Here is an 18611-nt window from a genome sequence, read left to right on the forward strand (position 1 = left end):
AAAAGCGGGACACTAGAGCTGTGTTCGAAATCGTTCCCTATCATGGATGTAGTGCACTAAATAGGGTGCACGGCATTTTGTAGGGTGTTCGAATTCTCAGTGGTCCACTATATAGGGCACTATATAGTGGACTTAAAATAGGGTACATACGATGTTCCCTACATGTTACCTCCGTATACCACAATGCAATGCGGTTGTATTTTTCCAGGGGAGAAGAAGAAGCTGAATAACCGCGAAAACTCGTTCCCTATTCCCTATATAGTGTAGGCCTACATGATATAGTGCACACTAGGAATAGGGAACGAGAATTCGGACATGACGCTGAACATTTCTAAACGTCATTTGCCTCAGTAAATGCGCCAGGTATTTGTGTGAATTGATGCGCCGACATCATCTAAAAAAACCGGGCTGGAGGTTGTATTGATGTTGAATGTTACATTTCCTTGTTCAAGTTTTTTTTAAATGAATTTTGAATGTTAAATATTCTATGTTAAATCCCAAATAAATTGTTGACATTTCTAAACACAACCCGGATGTAAATGTATTCGTTTTCGCGGTTATTCAGCTTCTTCTCCCCTGGAAAAATACAACCGCATTGCATTGTGGTATACGGGAGTAACATGTAGGGAACATCGTATGTACCCTATTTAAATAGTGCCCTATATAGTGGACCACTGAGAATTCGAACACCCTACAAAAATGGCGTGCACCCTATTTAGTGCACTACATCCATGATAGGGAACGATTTCGAACACAGCTACTGACACGATGAAGAGGGCAAAACGGAGTGCAGTATGGAGCCACTTTAAGCCACTTTAAGTTGGTTAATGACGCCAAAGACGCCAAATGCACAATATATATATATATATTTTAAAGTACAACTAAACGACTTCGTTGAATTACCACCTACATGTGTCACATTCAGAAGGAAATTCAGCTTCTCAGAAGAATTGCCGCTTATCAATTAATCGATCATCGATCGATAAGATCGATAAGATGAAACAACAATCGATTAATGAATTACTCGATAATTTGCATCCCTAATAGTCGTGTGATGAGTTTTAGATAAAAATGATAGGATTTAGGCTGATTCGCACACACACACACACACACACACACACACACACACACACACACACACACACACACACACACACACACACACACACACACACACACACACACACACACACACACACACACACGAGAGTGTTTAAAGATGACCGAGAGTGAATTTAGTATTCTGCTTTAAGTCAGCTATTCCTAAATAGAAATCAATCAAACTGTATCGGAGAGCTGGCTGAGATTGGGTTTTTTAAACCAACAAAAACAATTCTCTCCTCACCAGCTTTATCACAATGCCACAGAGTAGTAATTTATCCCTTATAAAAACAGGCAGTTTTTTTTATCAAGTTATTTTTTACTGGAATATCCCAGCTGAATGCGTGCGTGTGCACACCACGGGAACGGGACTTCCCCAGCCGTTCATCAACTGAGATGTGGGCCAACTAACTGATCGCTATCATCAGTCTCCTACTCCACTGCAGAGCGGGCCAATAATTGATATCATGCATTATAAATAGACATGCAGGCATGAGTTGCTCAACACTTTTTCCTATGAAGCTGATAGGTGGAACACTAACAAAAAATGTAAAATAACATATCATAGTGGAGGGTATCCACTATACTCGTTGACAGGAAAATGCACAAAAGGTATATTTAATCTCAATGTAAGCTTATGTAGTTAGTCTTGGAAAGATTGTGGGGATGTTGTCTGAATCCCAACCCTGTTCTACTTCCTCAGTCTGATTTTATTAGGCACCAGTAAACGACTCTACCGAGTCAATTGTCGTGTAGGAAAAGAAGGAAGTGGCGAGACCTACCATTTCCTACCAACCTAAATTACATAAGGTCCTTTTTCAATGTGACCCAAAATCACCAATATTAGCGCTTGCTGGTACAGCGCCCATGACAACTTGTAAAAGAAACAGCAATGTGTGTCAAAACAATATTGATGACATTTATTCATTCTCAGTGGAAAATGCAAAATTGTAAAATAGCTTCGGCTTCCAAATGCTTTTATGTTCTTTGAATAAGGATGTTAATTTTCGAGAGCGCCAGGGATGACATTTACTGTCTTCTTTGGGACGGACTAGGCAAATGAGTTTTTGTGGGTAACCCCAAATGTTTGCTTTGCTTCTGCTGAAAACTCTGTTCCAACTTAGCTCCGACTAATTAATACCACTTTGAAAGATATTGAAGCGCAAATGGATCAATAAAGTCAGAGCCAGACCCCATATAGATGACCCTGTCAACAATAGAAAAAATGTATTACAAACTAAACATTGTACGCATTCACTGAACGAAGATTATTAAGCTAGAATGCACTGTATATTAATGATGAGACTATTTTAAAGAGTTGCATTTTCGAGAATATAACAAGTATCACCCATTTTGTTTTGGAAGACAGACAGTTGAACTTGATGCTTATTTAATATTAAATGCATCGATAAATTATTTATTGTTTACTGTGTATGTTTTCTACCACTTATAGGATGGTTTGGGTTATACAACACCTTTTGAGGTTAAACACATGCTTTTACAGACATAGCTTCTTAATGGCTGATATGGTTGCCAGCCATCCTGCTGACTAAGCATGAATGTGACACACTGTAATACCTTATGACTGCTATCACAACATTGGGCCCTCCCATGCCAAGAATGAACGCTGATGATATGTAAACCTGCACTATACTGCTTTTTACTCCATTAAAAAGGATAAAAACAACTATAAATATATTATACAACTCATTGGACTGAAGTTCCATCTGGCAAAATCAAATTAGTGCTTTTTCTCAAGATGTTGTGCTGTACTTCCATTTTGTAAGGGTCTTTAGGGGGCGTGTCCACAATGACTGACAGATGGCTCCGGGCTAGAGCTGGAACTCAGTGAGCGTTCGTACTGTGTACAACCTGCTGTCTGCCAACTTCATATTGAGGCGCTTTCAGTGTCACTGCCTGTCTGTCTCACTGTTTGGGAGAATAAGGGAAGACATTTGGCTTCAAATTATTCATTCAGTAAGCTAGCAGAGATTTCACGGACCATGTCGTCTATTCTCATCTTTGCTACGTCTGTGCGGTCGATATATGGTGCCAAGTGTGCCGTCTTTGGTTGCGTCTTATTTTTCCACTTTATTCAAATAAGCAATTCTCAACCTTGTGTCGTCTTTGATTGTTTTTCTTTGTTATCTTCCGCAACAAATAATTAGCCCTAACAGCTGTTTTTACATTTTTTATAACTTGCATCATACATATTTTCTCTTTTTACATGCTGAGCCAACATGCGAAAGGGATTCTTTACGACTCTCAGACGAATAAGTGTTTTTAGATGATAATCAGTAGTAGTAGGCTAGTAGTAAGAGCAGCTCTCAAGACATTTGCTCCATTGTTTAAAGTTCTCAATTATATATAAAAATACAATTATGATACACGTTAACGTTACTCTGCTGTCCTCTACAGGGATCTTCAGAAATCACAGCAAATAGTGTAGTAGTCAGAGGGAAGAGCGCCCAACTGGCAAAGATATTACCCAGTTATCGACACAAAATATAGCCTACAGCTTCATTGTTTTACCTAAAAGTTAATTATAAATAATATAAGAAAATATTCTCAAACCTTATTAAACTGAAATATACAACCATACACCTGAAATCAAGTTGATTAATTTTTCCGAATGAGGCTTAAATACCTTGTAAATCGTCTTAAAACACCCTTCATTCAAACTTGACGAAAACAAAGTAAAACTCACCAAAACCGTCCTGGTTGACCTCTTCGACAAGTTGCTTTGCTTCAGACTGCCTCTAGAATCACCAAACCCGGGTTTATCGGAATTGAAGAGCTTAATTAACTAATCTTGCTGCTCATTGCTACTCTCTGAGCTAAGCTAGGTGGGGTGCACTGAGGGGAGGGGAACAAAGGTCAAGGTGATATAAAGGGAAGGTCAAACCCTTATCCAACCGGTAGTGAAGTGTTTTAAAGGGGAACTATGCAACTTTGGCCACTTCTTCGCTGTTTTCTTGGTTTGCGCTCGCATTGAACTGCCCCTACAGCGTCGGAGATATTTTACAACACTGTCGTAACAACTCGTTGACGACGCTTCCTCATCCACTTCTACGCTAGCCATGCGCATTTGTTTTCAAATAAGCCGGTGTTACACCGAATTCTGCGACCCATCGAAAAGTGTGACCCCAGGGGACGCTGTTGCACATTTTGGTCATGCCTGTCTACGCTCCTAACTCGTGCATATTGCAAAAAATATGCAGCAGCGCCCCCTGGGGTCACACTTTTCGGTGGGTCGCAGAATTGGTTCCGTGTTTGTGGGTCTGTAGTGCCGTAAAGCAATTCGGTGCTTCGCGGGACCCAAGACTCCCGCGAGAGTGGGCGGCGGGTCGCCGGCAGAAACTTGCATATTCCCTTTTTCCGCCAAGATGCGCTAGGGGAGTCGAAACAGTGACCCTTCGACCCATAAAGTGTTATAGAACCATCACAATGACTCCTAACCTTTTATGTTAATGTAAATTAAGCCAAAAAAGTTGCACCGTTCCCCTTTAAGGATACACTATACATTACTAGTAATTAGCCTATTCATTTATTTATTGTAATTAAATTATTATGAATTGCTTTCTTTGAAATCAGGGACAACACGATTACTTGTGAAATGCAATTAAATTATATATGTTATGATGATAAATTAAATTAAATTATGATAAAAAATAATATGATGTTCTTTGAGTTTATCAGTACTCACATTGCCACACTAGTTTAAAATGTTGTGCTTCTTATTTGTGGTGCTAAAACGTGTAATATTTGTGACATGTTGCAACATTGGGTAACCTGTTTTCCACATGTGCTCACATTATTATTATTATGTGCATGTGAAAACTTGAGAAATGCATGTGTTTTTTTTATGTTAGGGGTCCTGTACCGTGTATATGTGTTGTAGGCTATATGTGTTATCTTATTTATTTTTTTGGTGTTGGTACTGATGAGCTAATCTTATCACTTACTAAATTTGCTGGACGAACGCTATGATATACGTTAAGCATTTTACCTGACATACATTACTGTGTCCAATAGATGTCGCCCTTGAACCGGTTCAATAAACTATATTCAATCTGAGCTCACAGTACTCAATCTGAAGGGTATTCTTTGATGTTTTTCTTAAACTGGGGAAATACTGGACTACTGATAATGAAAAAGAATTGACTGTCATTTAACTACCAAGCTCAGAGAACAGGTGGCAAAGAAGATTAGTGCTTTGTTGTTGATGAATACAGCAGAAATCCATATTTACAGAACACACAGAAAGTTGAGTTGAGTTGTGTTGTGTTGTGTTGTGTTTGTTTGTATGCATACGTGTGTTTGTGTGTGTGTGTGTGTGTGTGTGTGTGTGTGTGTGTGTGTGTGTGTGTGTGTGTGTGTGTGTGTGTGTGTGTGTGCACACGCATGCATACTCGTGTGTGTGCGCATGCATGTGTGTGTCTGTGTGGGTGTTGGGGGGCTTCCTTGTATCAATAAATATTTTATCTTTTGGTGAAAGAGATTCATTGAACCCAGGCATAGCTGAGTGACAACGCGCGGGAGGGAGCCGACACACACACACACACACACACACACACACACACACACACACACACACACACACACACACACACACACACACACACACACACACACACTCGCAGATGCCCCCTCACACATAGACTCAAACACGCACACACACAAACAAAGGACATTATAAACATATGAACACACACACACACACACACACACACACACACACACTGTGCAGCTCTCAGACTCCCGCTGAGGAGAAATATTAGTTTAAATGTCAAGGATTAGAGGACCCTAGCCCTCACCGCTCCCCCCCACTCACCCTTGCTCCCTGTTCTGTCTCCAGACCCCTTGCTGACTCTACCTGTGTCAACAGCCCCCTGTTGAGATGCTGCCCCGGAGTCCATGAAATACTGTTCAAATACACCACTCAGTCCCTCATTCATGCAATCATAAATATTGTCTTTTGGAAAGAATATATTTGAAAGGACAGCTCATCTTCCTCTCTTTGCTTGTTAATTCCCGAACCACTGTGCACTTTTTAATTAATTTAACAACATATATATATATATATATACACATGTAGGATGCCATGTAGGAGATCATATCAGCCATTTAAGAGATCATGTCAGTCATGTAGGAGATCATGACAGCCATGTAGGAGACCAGCCATCAGATGATGTCCCCTTCTGCCTCACTACAATGACACATGCTGGGGATGATCAATAAATACATTCTGAATGAGAGAGGAGAGTGGTTTGAGTCTTTCTGGACATAGTAAGTAACCAGTAAACAAAAACAGATTACTTAAAATGTAAATACATTACAGGAAACTTAAAGGTAGTTTCTTCAAATGTTGAAAATTTTTGTAAAGGAAGAACAAAGGCTTTTTTTTTCTATCCTTCTTGTAGACCGAGAGCTGTTCAGTTTCTCTTTACAAGCTCTAAAAACCTGGTGAAGTCAAAGGGCTGAGATATTTACCCCCCCAGGGGACATGTTCTATGAAAATATACAGGGAGAGTCATTCAACACAGCCCTAATGACCAGCCTTCTCAGTTAACATTAAGCCAGAAGACAGATGCATCATGGGGGATGTATAATGGCCAGAGAGGACTACGGTATAAGCAAAGCTGTGAGAGATTGAGGCTGATTAGCCCTGTTAAACAATAACAGCTTTTGACAGTGGAGAAGTAATGTGACAAGCTCTGCCTTTGAGAAGAGGTTGGATTATTCATAGGTTAAATTCACCGATACACGTGGATTTTAAGATAAAGGGATGTTCATAAAAGTTTGACTGTTTAGAGGAATTGTATAGGAAACAGTAAAAACAAGCAAGCATGATTTGACTGTTTAGTTACATGAGATAAAATAGCTTTAATTATAGTAAATAAAAAGCCATACATAATCTTTTAGGAAGTAAACAAACTTGAGGTATAGTTTCCTGCCCCATTTTAAACGTGGAAAAAAGATGTTGAAAGCATCCGGGGGTATATTTCATTTTATATATAATATCTTTATTTCTACAACGAGTGCAGAGTTCCAGATGTTGATGGGCACATCTGCTTCAAGTTCTCCTATCATTGTCAGGTAACCATAGCTTGGGTTCTGTGCGACCACATGTTCTCTTCCATGTTCACTTATGGGCTTATGTTGTCCTGCCAGAAGTTCTGCCATAGTTGGAAAACATGCAACCCCCCCCCCCCCACTACACACACACACACACACACACACACACAAACACCCCCCCCCCCCACTACCCCACACACGCACAAACACACACACATCCTCAACCCCAAATCATGCACACACACACACACACACACACACACACACACACACATCCACACACACACACACACACACCCACCCACCCACACAAACACACACACATACACACACACACATACACACAGATAAACACACACCCCCACATGACCCAAACACACAAACACACAAACACGGGCGCACACACATAGATACATAAACACACAGTGCTCTTGCTGTGTTTTTTGCGACTAAATGACCCGCAGCATCTGTCAGCAGCTAAATAGCATGTAATAAAACGAGAGTTCGGGCCCTTTGGTTCGTTTTCTCTCGTGTTCTCCGACCGAGAGACATGTTGTTATAAAAGTATTGTTTTACACGGGGCAGTGCAACTATCTACTTTCACTGTCACTTTAATGGCTGACGAGAGTGCCTTGGTATGTTTTCTTTAGGTTTTTGAAGTCATTTTTTTTCCTGTTAAGATATTACTGTTTTGCCTTCATTTAATTGATACCTTACTCTACTCTGCCCCTCACAGATTTAGTAACGTTGACATAAAGAAAAAGTAATAAAAGCGTGCCAGTCACTAGTTCATGATTAAGAAAGACACAAATGCATGCTCATTTTCTTCAGGGTTGTATCAACATTGGTGACTGAATAAACAAATTAAAAGTATAATCAGCATGTTACAAATCTGTGACCATTATCTTGCACGTGAAGAATGAAATCACCCCATTCATGGAGGTATTCTTTTTGTATTCTGGTCAACCAAATGAAAACAGGAAATCTTTTCATAAATTCGAAATGTATGTTGATATAAGTCATTGAAGATCAAAGATTCATAAAGAAAATAGAAACTTTTTATTTTATTTTGGTCTGATAAAAGGTTTGTAGCCATGGCCATAGGTCTAACTGCTGGGCTTCTATTACAACGGTTTTATTCAGCATACTTTATTGTCCCTTACAGTATATAATATATAATTCTAATTTTTTGACGAAGCAGTTCATTATTGGATGCCAACTACACTAAAATAAATCGAAATTGAAGCAAGTTACTGATTTGCCTCAAGCAGTTGGCTGTCTTGCCTGGCCTCAGGCCTCGCCAGACAAAGATATAATGGTCATTTTCTGCACTTGCAGAAAAATCGCAGATCGCTTTTCTAAAACAAGCACCAATACCCTAATGATTTATTTGTTTTGTCATGCATTAAAAAGGCCGTTAACCATCTGGACCACCCAACCCTCCAGAAATTTGACATTTGTTTGCACTTTCTTGACAGTGAGAGAAAGATGTGTATTATATTTAGATACAAACCATATATACCGTTATATCACACACAGCATTACTCATCCCTCCCTCTGCCGTCTTGAAGAGGTTTGGATGTATTATATGTAGATCTATACCATATACATGAGGGCCTACCTGGGGCCAATCACACCGTTATATCACACACAGCACACCACATCACCCCCTCTGCCTTCTTGAAGAGGTTTGGATGATCTTCTGCTTCACCCTGATTAGGAAGATTCCACAGCAAAGGTAGAATTTGTGTGTGCATCTGTGTGTTCTTGTGTTTGAGTAGAAGTAATGACTGTCAAACCATCTATAATGTAAAACATAAGATATTTTAATCCATCAAAATATAAAATAAATCTGTGCTCATAAACAGCTACGATGAACAGTAATTACACCTACTGGGGTGTATGTGTTTTTGTGTGTCAAGGTCAAAATACTTACATCTATATATATATATACTAAAACATCTTACACTATATTCACCTGTAATAAAAACAAATGTAAACAACATACTGTTACTACAAAAGGGACCTTTACACTATTGATCAAATTTGAGACAATTGGTCTGGTTTAAATCAAAAATGTTCATATCTTTCTTTTTCTTTGTTAAAAAATAGACACGGAACAGTAACGTTTGAGCTCTCAGCACTAAACGATGAATTTATATTTCAAGATTAAATATACATTTCTAGACTTTTCAACAGCTGATACATGAAATATACCATCAGGTGAAGCAAAACCATGCATATGTTTAATTAAAAAGAGCCAAGCCAAGTTACTAGATAAATACTTTATTGTCTTCAACTTTAAAGTAAAAATATTAAAATCATATAATCACAGGTCATTTAAATTCTAAATGATGATGATCAACTTAGGTACATAAATCCCAAGTCATATGTGCTCAGTGTGTATCATTTATTTATGTATTATTTATTAAAAATTGATTCACTGTTTTTTGTATAGCAATAAAATACCTCTCTTCCCCTATATGCTATGAAATATAATTTGTATGAACATTAACATATACAAAAAGAGTATATATTTGACAACTTAGTAGTGACTGCAACATACGGTAAACGAAAAAACATTGGAAGTGACTTACCTACAGCTAGAGTTGAATAAATTAAACAAATAGTCTCTATGTCAAACAAAACAATAGCTATTTCAGCACAGATGCAATTATGAATAAAACACTTGTACACACACACACGCACACATGGATACTCACACAAACACACACACACACGAGCACGGACACTGAAACAATACAAGCTCCCTTCCCTCCCTCCGCAACACGACCTACCTCAGAAGGACACATGGGCCAAGGTAGTTATTTCCTGATTTAATCTCCAAAATAGCTATATATTTATAAACAACACAGAAGTCTGGATTATTTTTTTCGAAAATACATCTAGAAAATGTAGATACAATTATGTACAATTCCCCTCATGTTATTTTTTGGATTACGAAAACAAATTCTTCTGAAAGAAGAAATGATGAAAGTGACCTAAAAAAAACACTTGGACGGAGAACTAAGAGCTAAAGGAAATGCTTTGGACACACACACACACACACACACACACACACACACACACACACACACACACACACACACACACACACACACACACACACACACACACACACACACACACACACACCTAAACCAGCATCATGTTGGACCTCCCATAATGCATCATGTCTGCAGCCATGCAGGCTGCAGCAAGCCAATCCTATCATGTCATGATTCCTGCATGTATATATATATATATATATATATATATATATATATAAATATATACACATGCATATACATGCTCTGTGATACATTCAGTGAAAACATGAAGAACAAAACAAATCTGCATTAGAGCTGCTTCGAAGGCCTTCCCCCACAGGAGACCATGTTGGCCGGAGGTCCATGACACCTCCTACCAGATACACTGTAGCTGTGGAGACCCGGCCATAGACCTTGCATTCCTACATCACCCCATGTATTCCTACAAAGTACAGCAACGGTGTCTAACCTGGCATTGACCCTATCCTGGTTCTAGCGGACAGCTCAGATTGATCGCGGATTCACTGACCTCTGGAAGCACGTCCAATCAGATTAGAGCTTGACGTCCTAATGCAGACGGAATCTCTTTCTTCATGTATGAAGTCAAATACTTGTTTAAAGGAGTAAAAAGCGTTGCATGTTGGCTGGCTATATATTGCTGTATATATATATGGTGTGCAGTTCTATGCTAGTCACTCATCATGTGTCGACCTGGGCTGGTCCCATTCATTTACAACCATCAGACTTTGAGCCAGTCCTGCTTGTTATAGCGTGATATGTAAATGTCTGACGACGACGTAGCCGAAGAACCACTAAAACACTTCCTGTTCGGATCCCCTGATGGATCCCCGGGTCCCCAACACCGATTGGTCGACCGATTGTCCATAAGGTCCAAATATGGTCTGTACGGCCCAGAAGGTTCCTCAAAGGGGAAGGGGGGGTGCCATAAAATGTAGCATGATCGTTATCCCGCACGTTCCGAGTCACAGGACGCGATATTCCTTTAGAACCCTGCAGAACTCTGAAAGTGCCTCCGTGTGGTTCTCCAGCGTGTCGTGGTGTCCCGGTACCCCAGGAGAACCTCCCCCAGCCCCCCTCCCCCCTCCCCGGTACGGTCCTCCACAGCCGAGAGACCCACGGGTCCTCTTCCGAGTCCTATCCTCCTGCTGCCCCTTCGTACGTCCAGCAGCCATGTTGTTCTGTTTGTGTGCCGTTCCCACATCCGCCGCCGACGTCCGCTAGCCCCTCAGAGACCCCAGAGGGTCCAGGAGCGCTGCAGTAGGAGCACGAGCGCCGTGCACACCAGCAGGGAGGAGGTGGAGGAGGAGGAGGAGGAGGAGGAGGAGGAGGAGGAGGTGATGGAGAAGGAGGAGGAGGAGTGCGTGTGGTGGGGTTCGTGGGGGCTGAGGGGGCCTCGGTGGGGGGGCTGCACTGTGATGTAGCCGTTGATGATGCGCACCAGCGGGGGTGGAGGGGACTGGACTATCGCGCTGGAGGGGAGACAAACAGAAAGAAAGGGTTGGATTGGAGAACCACCAAGCACAGAATAAACCTCCAAAGTATGTTTCAAAAACCACTGTTTTATGGTGATTTATTTTCCTCTTCGATCATCAAAACGTTGACTGATAGATGGTATGAGTCTCTCTCTCTCTCTCTCTCTCTCTCTCTCTCTCTCTCTCTCTCTCTCTCTCTCTCTCTCTCTCTCTCTCTCTCTCTCTCTCTCTCTCTCTCTCTCTCTCTCTCTCTCTCTCTCTCTCTCTCTCTCTCTCTCTCACTCACTCACTCACTCACTCTCACTCTCTCTTTCTTCCACTTTAAGTATGGTCATTAAACAATGTCTGCAGCTCCGTTTGATGTGTGCCTACAGTTGTTGTGGCTGGGACCAGGCCATGTGACCCACACGCAGAAGCTCATGCACACTCTCACACACACTGAACTCAAACTAATAGCTTTGGAAAGCTACAGGCTGCGCAATTACACAGATTGATACGATATAACAACATTCCCTAATTGCAACAGTGGATAGCTAGATGTAGGGATTGATCATTCATGTTATGCAATACCCCTTCTAAGTAATTTAAAGGTACTCTGTGTAAGAATCAGAAATCCCTTCTCATCACTGATCCCTTTGGTCGAAGTGAACTGCAGCCTGCCGGAGCTCGGGAGCACTTAGATCACCAGAATGTTCTTCTTTATATACTAGAGCCCTCAGAGTGCTTCTAAATGTCACTTCCTTCCCGTTTCCCCCAAAACCGTCCCAGTTTCACAATTTGTAGCGATTTATGCATGCAACATTTCTTTAATAATGGTACGCAAATCAATCAATCCCACTGTTTGGCATTTGGGGGGGAGGTTGCAGATTGCAACCAACTTTATCAACTTTAATCATACTTTCATTTTCACATTGCATGAAAATTACATTTTACCTCCAAAATCTGTGAACTGCACTTATCATGTTAAAAGACAACTGGATTCTCTATCATGGCTTTTACAGCCATAGAGCTGTGATGATTTCAACAGAGTTATAAAATGTTTTTGCTATTCTTTAACTATCTCTTTTGCCATAAGAAGCCCAGCATAAGGAAAACAAATGCGTCTTTAGGGCAGGCCGTAGTGTACTACATAGCTTCTCTTCCAAGTGAACCTGCATCACTGCTTCATAGCCAAAATGAAAACCCTAAAGTCCATCATGAAAACCAGACTAGATCATAGAAAGCACATGTAACTTTCATTTAGGGGTTAATTTGCCGAGAATCCGAGTGTATCCATCAGTGGCAGAGCACTTGCATCGAATAATATTTAGCTTGCATTGATTGGCCCCGAGTTCTGGCTACGCCGCCATAGAAATCTTGGCTCTCGTTGCTCTTGGCTTTCATTCCCTAAGCTGTTTTTTTTTGGGGGTTTTGCCGTTGATGATACTCTGAGACATGAGACAAAGAACTCTCTGGCATGACTTGGGTGTTTCTTTTTTTTCTTTTCGTGTTGACTCAAGTCTTTGAAGCGAGTTCAGAATAAAGGAGGGGGGTTGGTGGTGGGTGGATTAGATTTAGTTTTCAGGGCTCTCGACGCGGGTATGAAGTGTATCACACAGCGCGTGCAGTGAGCTCGCCGAGGTGAAAGGAAATCAGGGGTGACATGAGCAGCGTGTGGCCCACGCATCAAAGACCCTGCGTTCCGCACGCACGCATGCACACACACACACACACACATACACATTCACACAGAAAGACAGAGAGACACGCACACAGAAGGACAGAGAGACACTCACACACACACACACACACACACACACACACACACACACACACACACACACACACACACACACACACACACACACACACACACACACACACACAGAAAAACAGGGAGACACACACACACTTGAACACATACATATATTCATAGACGTCTACTTTTGTTCTTGCTTTCACTTAACGCACGGATAGATAAAAACACACACACGCATACACACAAACACGCCTGAACACACGAGTAGGTCCACATCTATCTTCTTTCCGTGTGTGTTTGTGCGTGTGTGAATCCTGAAAGACAGAACCAAACACACATACTACTATGTTTTTTTGGCTACTAGGTCCCTATGTCTTCCCCCCCTTCCTTTATCCGTCACACACACACACACACACACACACACACACACACACACACACACACACACACACACACACACACACACACACACACACACACACACACACACACACACACACACACACACACACACAGACAAGACGGGACATCACCACCCTGAGTATCAACTCTTCAGACATGAAGACACATAAACAGCAAAGGTCTCCTCTGTTAGTTCAGGAACGCGTTAGTTTCCTCTCGCCTTACGTGTACATAAACTGACCTGTCGACGGGCGTGGAAAAAAACGCAGACATAATGTATACAAATCCGCTTCCAACTCTTTTTCTATTCATGGGTTTATTTATCTTAAAAAAATACTTTTACCGTCTCGCGAAATTACTGTCAACTCGTATTGAAAGCTGAATCCTAAACGCCAGCAGTAAGAGCAGTTTCACAAGAAGTCTGTGTCTAACTCTTCTAACTCAGCAAAACATTGCTACCTGGCCCGCCCCTGAAAGGATTTAGAAAACGCCAGATAGGTTGAACCATGACAAAGTACTCTTTTACTCTAGAACGCCAACAGCCTTCGTCGTATGATCTGTTAACATCAGGTACCCCAGAAGAAAACAATGGTAGTCCATGAGGATGAGACAGCGATAGAGTGAGAGAGAGAAATGGTGCGTGATGGAATATTTGAGCAGGATAACTATTTTAGTATCCATCACATCCACAGCTGCACTGTGTACTCCTCTGTACTCCTCAGAAAAGTGATCTCAGTATGATTTCCTGCTAACTGAAGATCTGCCTTTCAATCACAGATACGCTGGATACTATCTGTGTGTGTGTGTGTGCCTCTAAATGTGTGTGTGTCTGTTTCTGTGTGTGTGTCTGTTTCTGTGTGTGTGTGTGTGTGTGTGTGTGTGTGTGTGTGTGTGTGTGTGTGTGTGTGTGTGTGTGTGTGTGTGTGTGTGTGTGTGTGTGTGTGTGTGTGTGTGTGTGTATTAAGTATTGTTTTTCCTAAATAAAACATGCAGATTCAGATCTGGACAACAGGAAGAAGCCTGTGTAAAGCGTTCGGTGTTCCGGTGTCTGGTTATTCCGGGGAAGTGGAGGGAGAGGGGTTCCATCCCAGTGGACCACACCTTGTGATCCAGCCCTGCTTTCTCATCCCCTCTGAAAGGTGAGCTTGTTTTGTTGGCCGGTTAGTCCCTGCCTGAAGCTACCGAGAGACCAACACCGGATGCTGTCAAGGATTTCCCAGGCTGAAGACACTTCATATCAGCAGCCAGTCTGGGCCTATACCACACTGAGCACACATGGGGGGTTTGCATAAACGTGTTTGTGGGTGTGCGTGTGTGTGTGTGTGTGTGTGTGTTTCTATATATGTATGTGGGAATGTGCATGTGAGTGCACACATGTGTGTAGGTATGTATATGCATGTGCATGTGTTCGAGCAGGGAGATCAGCGCAGTTATCCGAGACTCCGTCTGCTCTAGCCTACAGCCTACAGCGCACCACCGGGAAGTTTCAGCTCAATAGACCAACCCAGAGACGGATTCAGATTCAATTACCGCCCAACACATATCTCCGCTGTCACCTATTAACCCTTCTCCTAATCTCTCCTCCCCCTCACCGCTGTCCTCAATCATCTGCCACCTTGTCAGCGAACCACCAGAATCATTTCCAAACCCGCTCCCTCTCTCCTCTCTCTCCCAATTCTCCTCTCCCGTTCCACCCCTCCCTCCTCTCCCTCTCTCCCCCTTTTTTCCCCCTCTCCTCTCTCTCCTAACTCTCCTCTCCCTCTCCCTCCTCTCCCCTCTCTCCCCTCTTTCTCCTCTCCCTCAGTGCAAACCATTCATCCCAGGGGCACTACCAAGACGCAGACCTGGACCAACCTCTCTTTGAGGGATTTCCTTTTCTACCTATCACCTTTCTTTATGCATCTCCTATGTTGAAGTTTGTATTCGTTTTTTGTGTTTCAACTCTCTCTCTCTGATTCAAGGCGTGTCCCAGGGATGGCACAGATATGTGACTGGCCACCCCGAGTGTCACCCCAACTCAACGTGGCAGGTGATGGGATATGAACTTGTCAATCCAAAACAAACACCAAACAGCTTTACACAACAGTTTTTCGGGCACACATTCGTACCGTCCTAGGTTGTGCCATGCAAACTAGGATTTGTCATACGGGCCACCAAGTGGCGTGCTGTGGACCGGGGCCTCTCCGGCCTCCCTCTGTGCCCCCCTAAACAGTGTGGACCCCCCCCACCCACCCCCCAGCCCAAGCGCCCCCCCCCCCCCCCCCCCCCTCACCTCTCCTCGATGCGCACCCACAGGTCGTTGAAGTGGCGGTGCCGCTGCTTCTTCTGCTTGTTCCTCCTCTTCTTCTTCATCATCCTGCGCCGCTCCGCCTTCTGCAGGAGGTCCAGGCTGGGGGGCAGCAGGGCCTCCTCGTCCTCCTCGTCCTCCTCGTCCTCCAGGTGGAAGCGGCCCCCCAGGTGGGCGTCCTGCTCGGGGCCCGGGAGCTCGTGCAGGAAGGGCACCAGCTGCGGGGGCGCGGCGTCCCGCCCGTGGCCCTCCGTCTCCGTCGGGTCGGAGGGTCTGGACCTCCTGGTGGGGGGGGGGGGGGGGGGGGGAGTACAATCATTTTAAACTTCATCACTAATAGTGAGGAGGCGGTCTTCATTGGAGCAAGGCTATGTTTGATGTTATGCTCATTTGATCACGGCCCCTCAGTTGGAAGTGGGTCAACCGTGGTGGGGGTTAATATTTACAAAAGCAAAAGCATGTGTGATTTTAATTCAAGTTCTTAGAAAATGTCAGCAATGGAAATGGTTTAATATTTTCAGTACTTAAGTGCTTATGGGCTTACTGTTGTGTTGCCTCTGGTGATATCAATGAAGACGGACACATGTTTGTAGGCGAACACACGGACAGACACACACACACACACACATGAATACACACACACACACACACACACACACACACACTCACACAAACACACACACACGCACACACAAAGGTAGAGCACCGAAATTGCGAAAGTGACGAAAAAGTTTATTGCAACGATCGCATTTGGAAAAAAGGAAGCCACTGCAATCCGGCTTGCACTTTGTCTCAATCTGTCTTAATGCTGGCCTGTCCAACTGCAGTTGAAGAGCAAGAGTGCACAATCTAACTCTCCCTCCCTTTCTCTCACTGTTATCGCCCCATCCCACTGACTTCCAGCACTGCGTACGCACCGGGGGTCTACGATGCGTAGACACACGCACTCTCACCTCACAGCTTGTGTTTAATACATCTGGAACTCTGCGTGGGAACCCTGACTGCGCGTGTTCCTGGGCGTGTTTGCCTGCACAGCCCTGTCTATTCATCCGGCCACAGATAGGGCCCGATGAAAGCCGAGATAGCCACCCACGTTGAGGCGGGCCATGGGAGACGCCGTGCTTCATAACCCGAGCGGAAGAGACCTGCTTCACTTCCCCTCTGCCACAACACCATCTCCCTGACGGCTGGCCAGGGCCCACATATTCATCTACAGGTCAACCACAATGGCGGGGGCAACGCACCAATGCATGTTGAAAAGGAAAGAACTCAAGGGTGGCGCGTAAACACGCAACACACACGGACAGCTATTATTATCAGAGAGACGTTAGAGACGGGAGACATAACAACTCTATTTCAGTTTCTCCACTGGGCCATACATTCTCGTTCAGAGAACCCACCAGAGAATGTCTCGCGGCACGAACATACCTGCAGACTTAAAGTGCCTTTCTGGGAGTTATCGGGGTAGCGATCCAAAATGCTACGGAACACGAATGCATGCACCCCACACACACGCACACACGCACACACGCACACACGCACACACACACACACACACACACACACACACACACACACACACACACACACACACACACACACACACACGCACGTACCGACCACACACTTATGCACACAGACAGGACAGACAAACATACACACTCCAGTTTTGGAGATGTTTGAGTGAAGCCTTGGGTCTTTACTTGTTGACCAGAGGTCTACTTAGGGCCTCTTTTCATTAAAGTCTTAAGAGGTCTAGAAATCAAAGGCTAAAGCCCCTAACCCGCACGTATTAGCCTGGAACCGCTCTGCCCATTCTCGATTTCTACAATGATGCTTAACGTGCACGTTAAAACCGTAGCATCGCCAAGGAAACCCATATGAGCACGGGTAGAAACGTATGTGTCTGTAGCACAAGTACCAGTTCAGGTGTGCGTGCGTGTGTGTGTGTGCATGCGTGTGTGTGTGTGTGTGTGCATGCGTGTGTGAGTATGCAGGCACGTGACCCGGGCCTGTTTACCTGCTGATTGGCTGGCCGGCGGGGGTGTGCTCCACCTCGTAACCCTGGCGACGCAGGACGTCTATCACCGTGTTGTTTCCGAGGAAGTGACCTGCAACAAGGAAACACAGGGTTCAACTCTACACATCCACCAATCACGGCGCATGTCTTTCACACACACGCACAAACACACACACAGCCAAGCACACACACATACACACAAGGCAAACGCACGCACACACACACACACACACACACACATACACACCGACGCACAAACGTACCCACACACAAGAACAAAGGTGCACATTATTTTAAGAAGGAGATGATTGATGTCCTATAATAGAAAGAATATATCTTTGCTATCAGAATGTGTATGTAAGTATGAATGGTTCCTAATTGATGGCTGCATGTATGTATGTGTGTATAGTATGTATGTATAGTATGTATGGTTTACTAGCAA

The 18611-nt window shown here is 43.4% G+C and overlaps 1 protein-coding gene across 1 annotated transcript; it reads right to left on the minus strand.

Annotated features, from left to right (window-relative positions):
- Positions 1 to 9449: 9449 nt before the first annotated feature.
- On the minus strand, positions 9450 to 18357 carry LOC132455811 (metalloprotease TIKI1-like). Its single transcript, XM_060049788.1, has 3 exons — positions 18170 to 18357; positions 16135 to 16431; positions 9450 to 11719 (listed from the first exon to the last, which is right to left on the minus strand). The coding sequence occupies exons 2-3, from the start codon at positions 16215 to 16217 to the stop codon at positions 11476 to 11478; spliced, it is 327 nt and encodes a 108-aa protein (XP_059905771.1). The 5' UTR covers positions 16218 to 16431; positions 18170 to 18357; the 3' UTR covers positions 9450 to 11475.
- Positions 18358 to 18611: the final 254 nt, after the last annotated feature.

The sequence above is a fragment of the Gadus macrocephalus genome, chromosome 4 (genome assembly GCF_031168955.1).
Source record: "Gadus macrocephalus chromosome 4, ASM3116895v1".
Classification (NCBI taxonomy): Eukaryota; Metazoa; Chordata; class Actinopteri; order Gadiformes; family Gadidae; genus Gadus; species Gadus macrocephalus.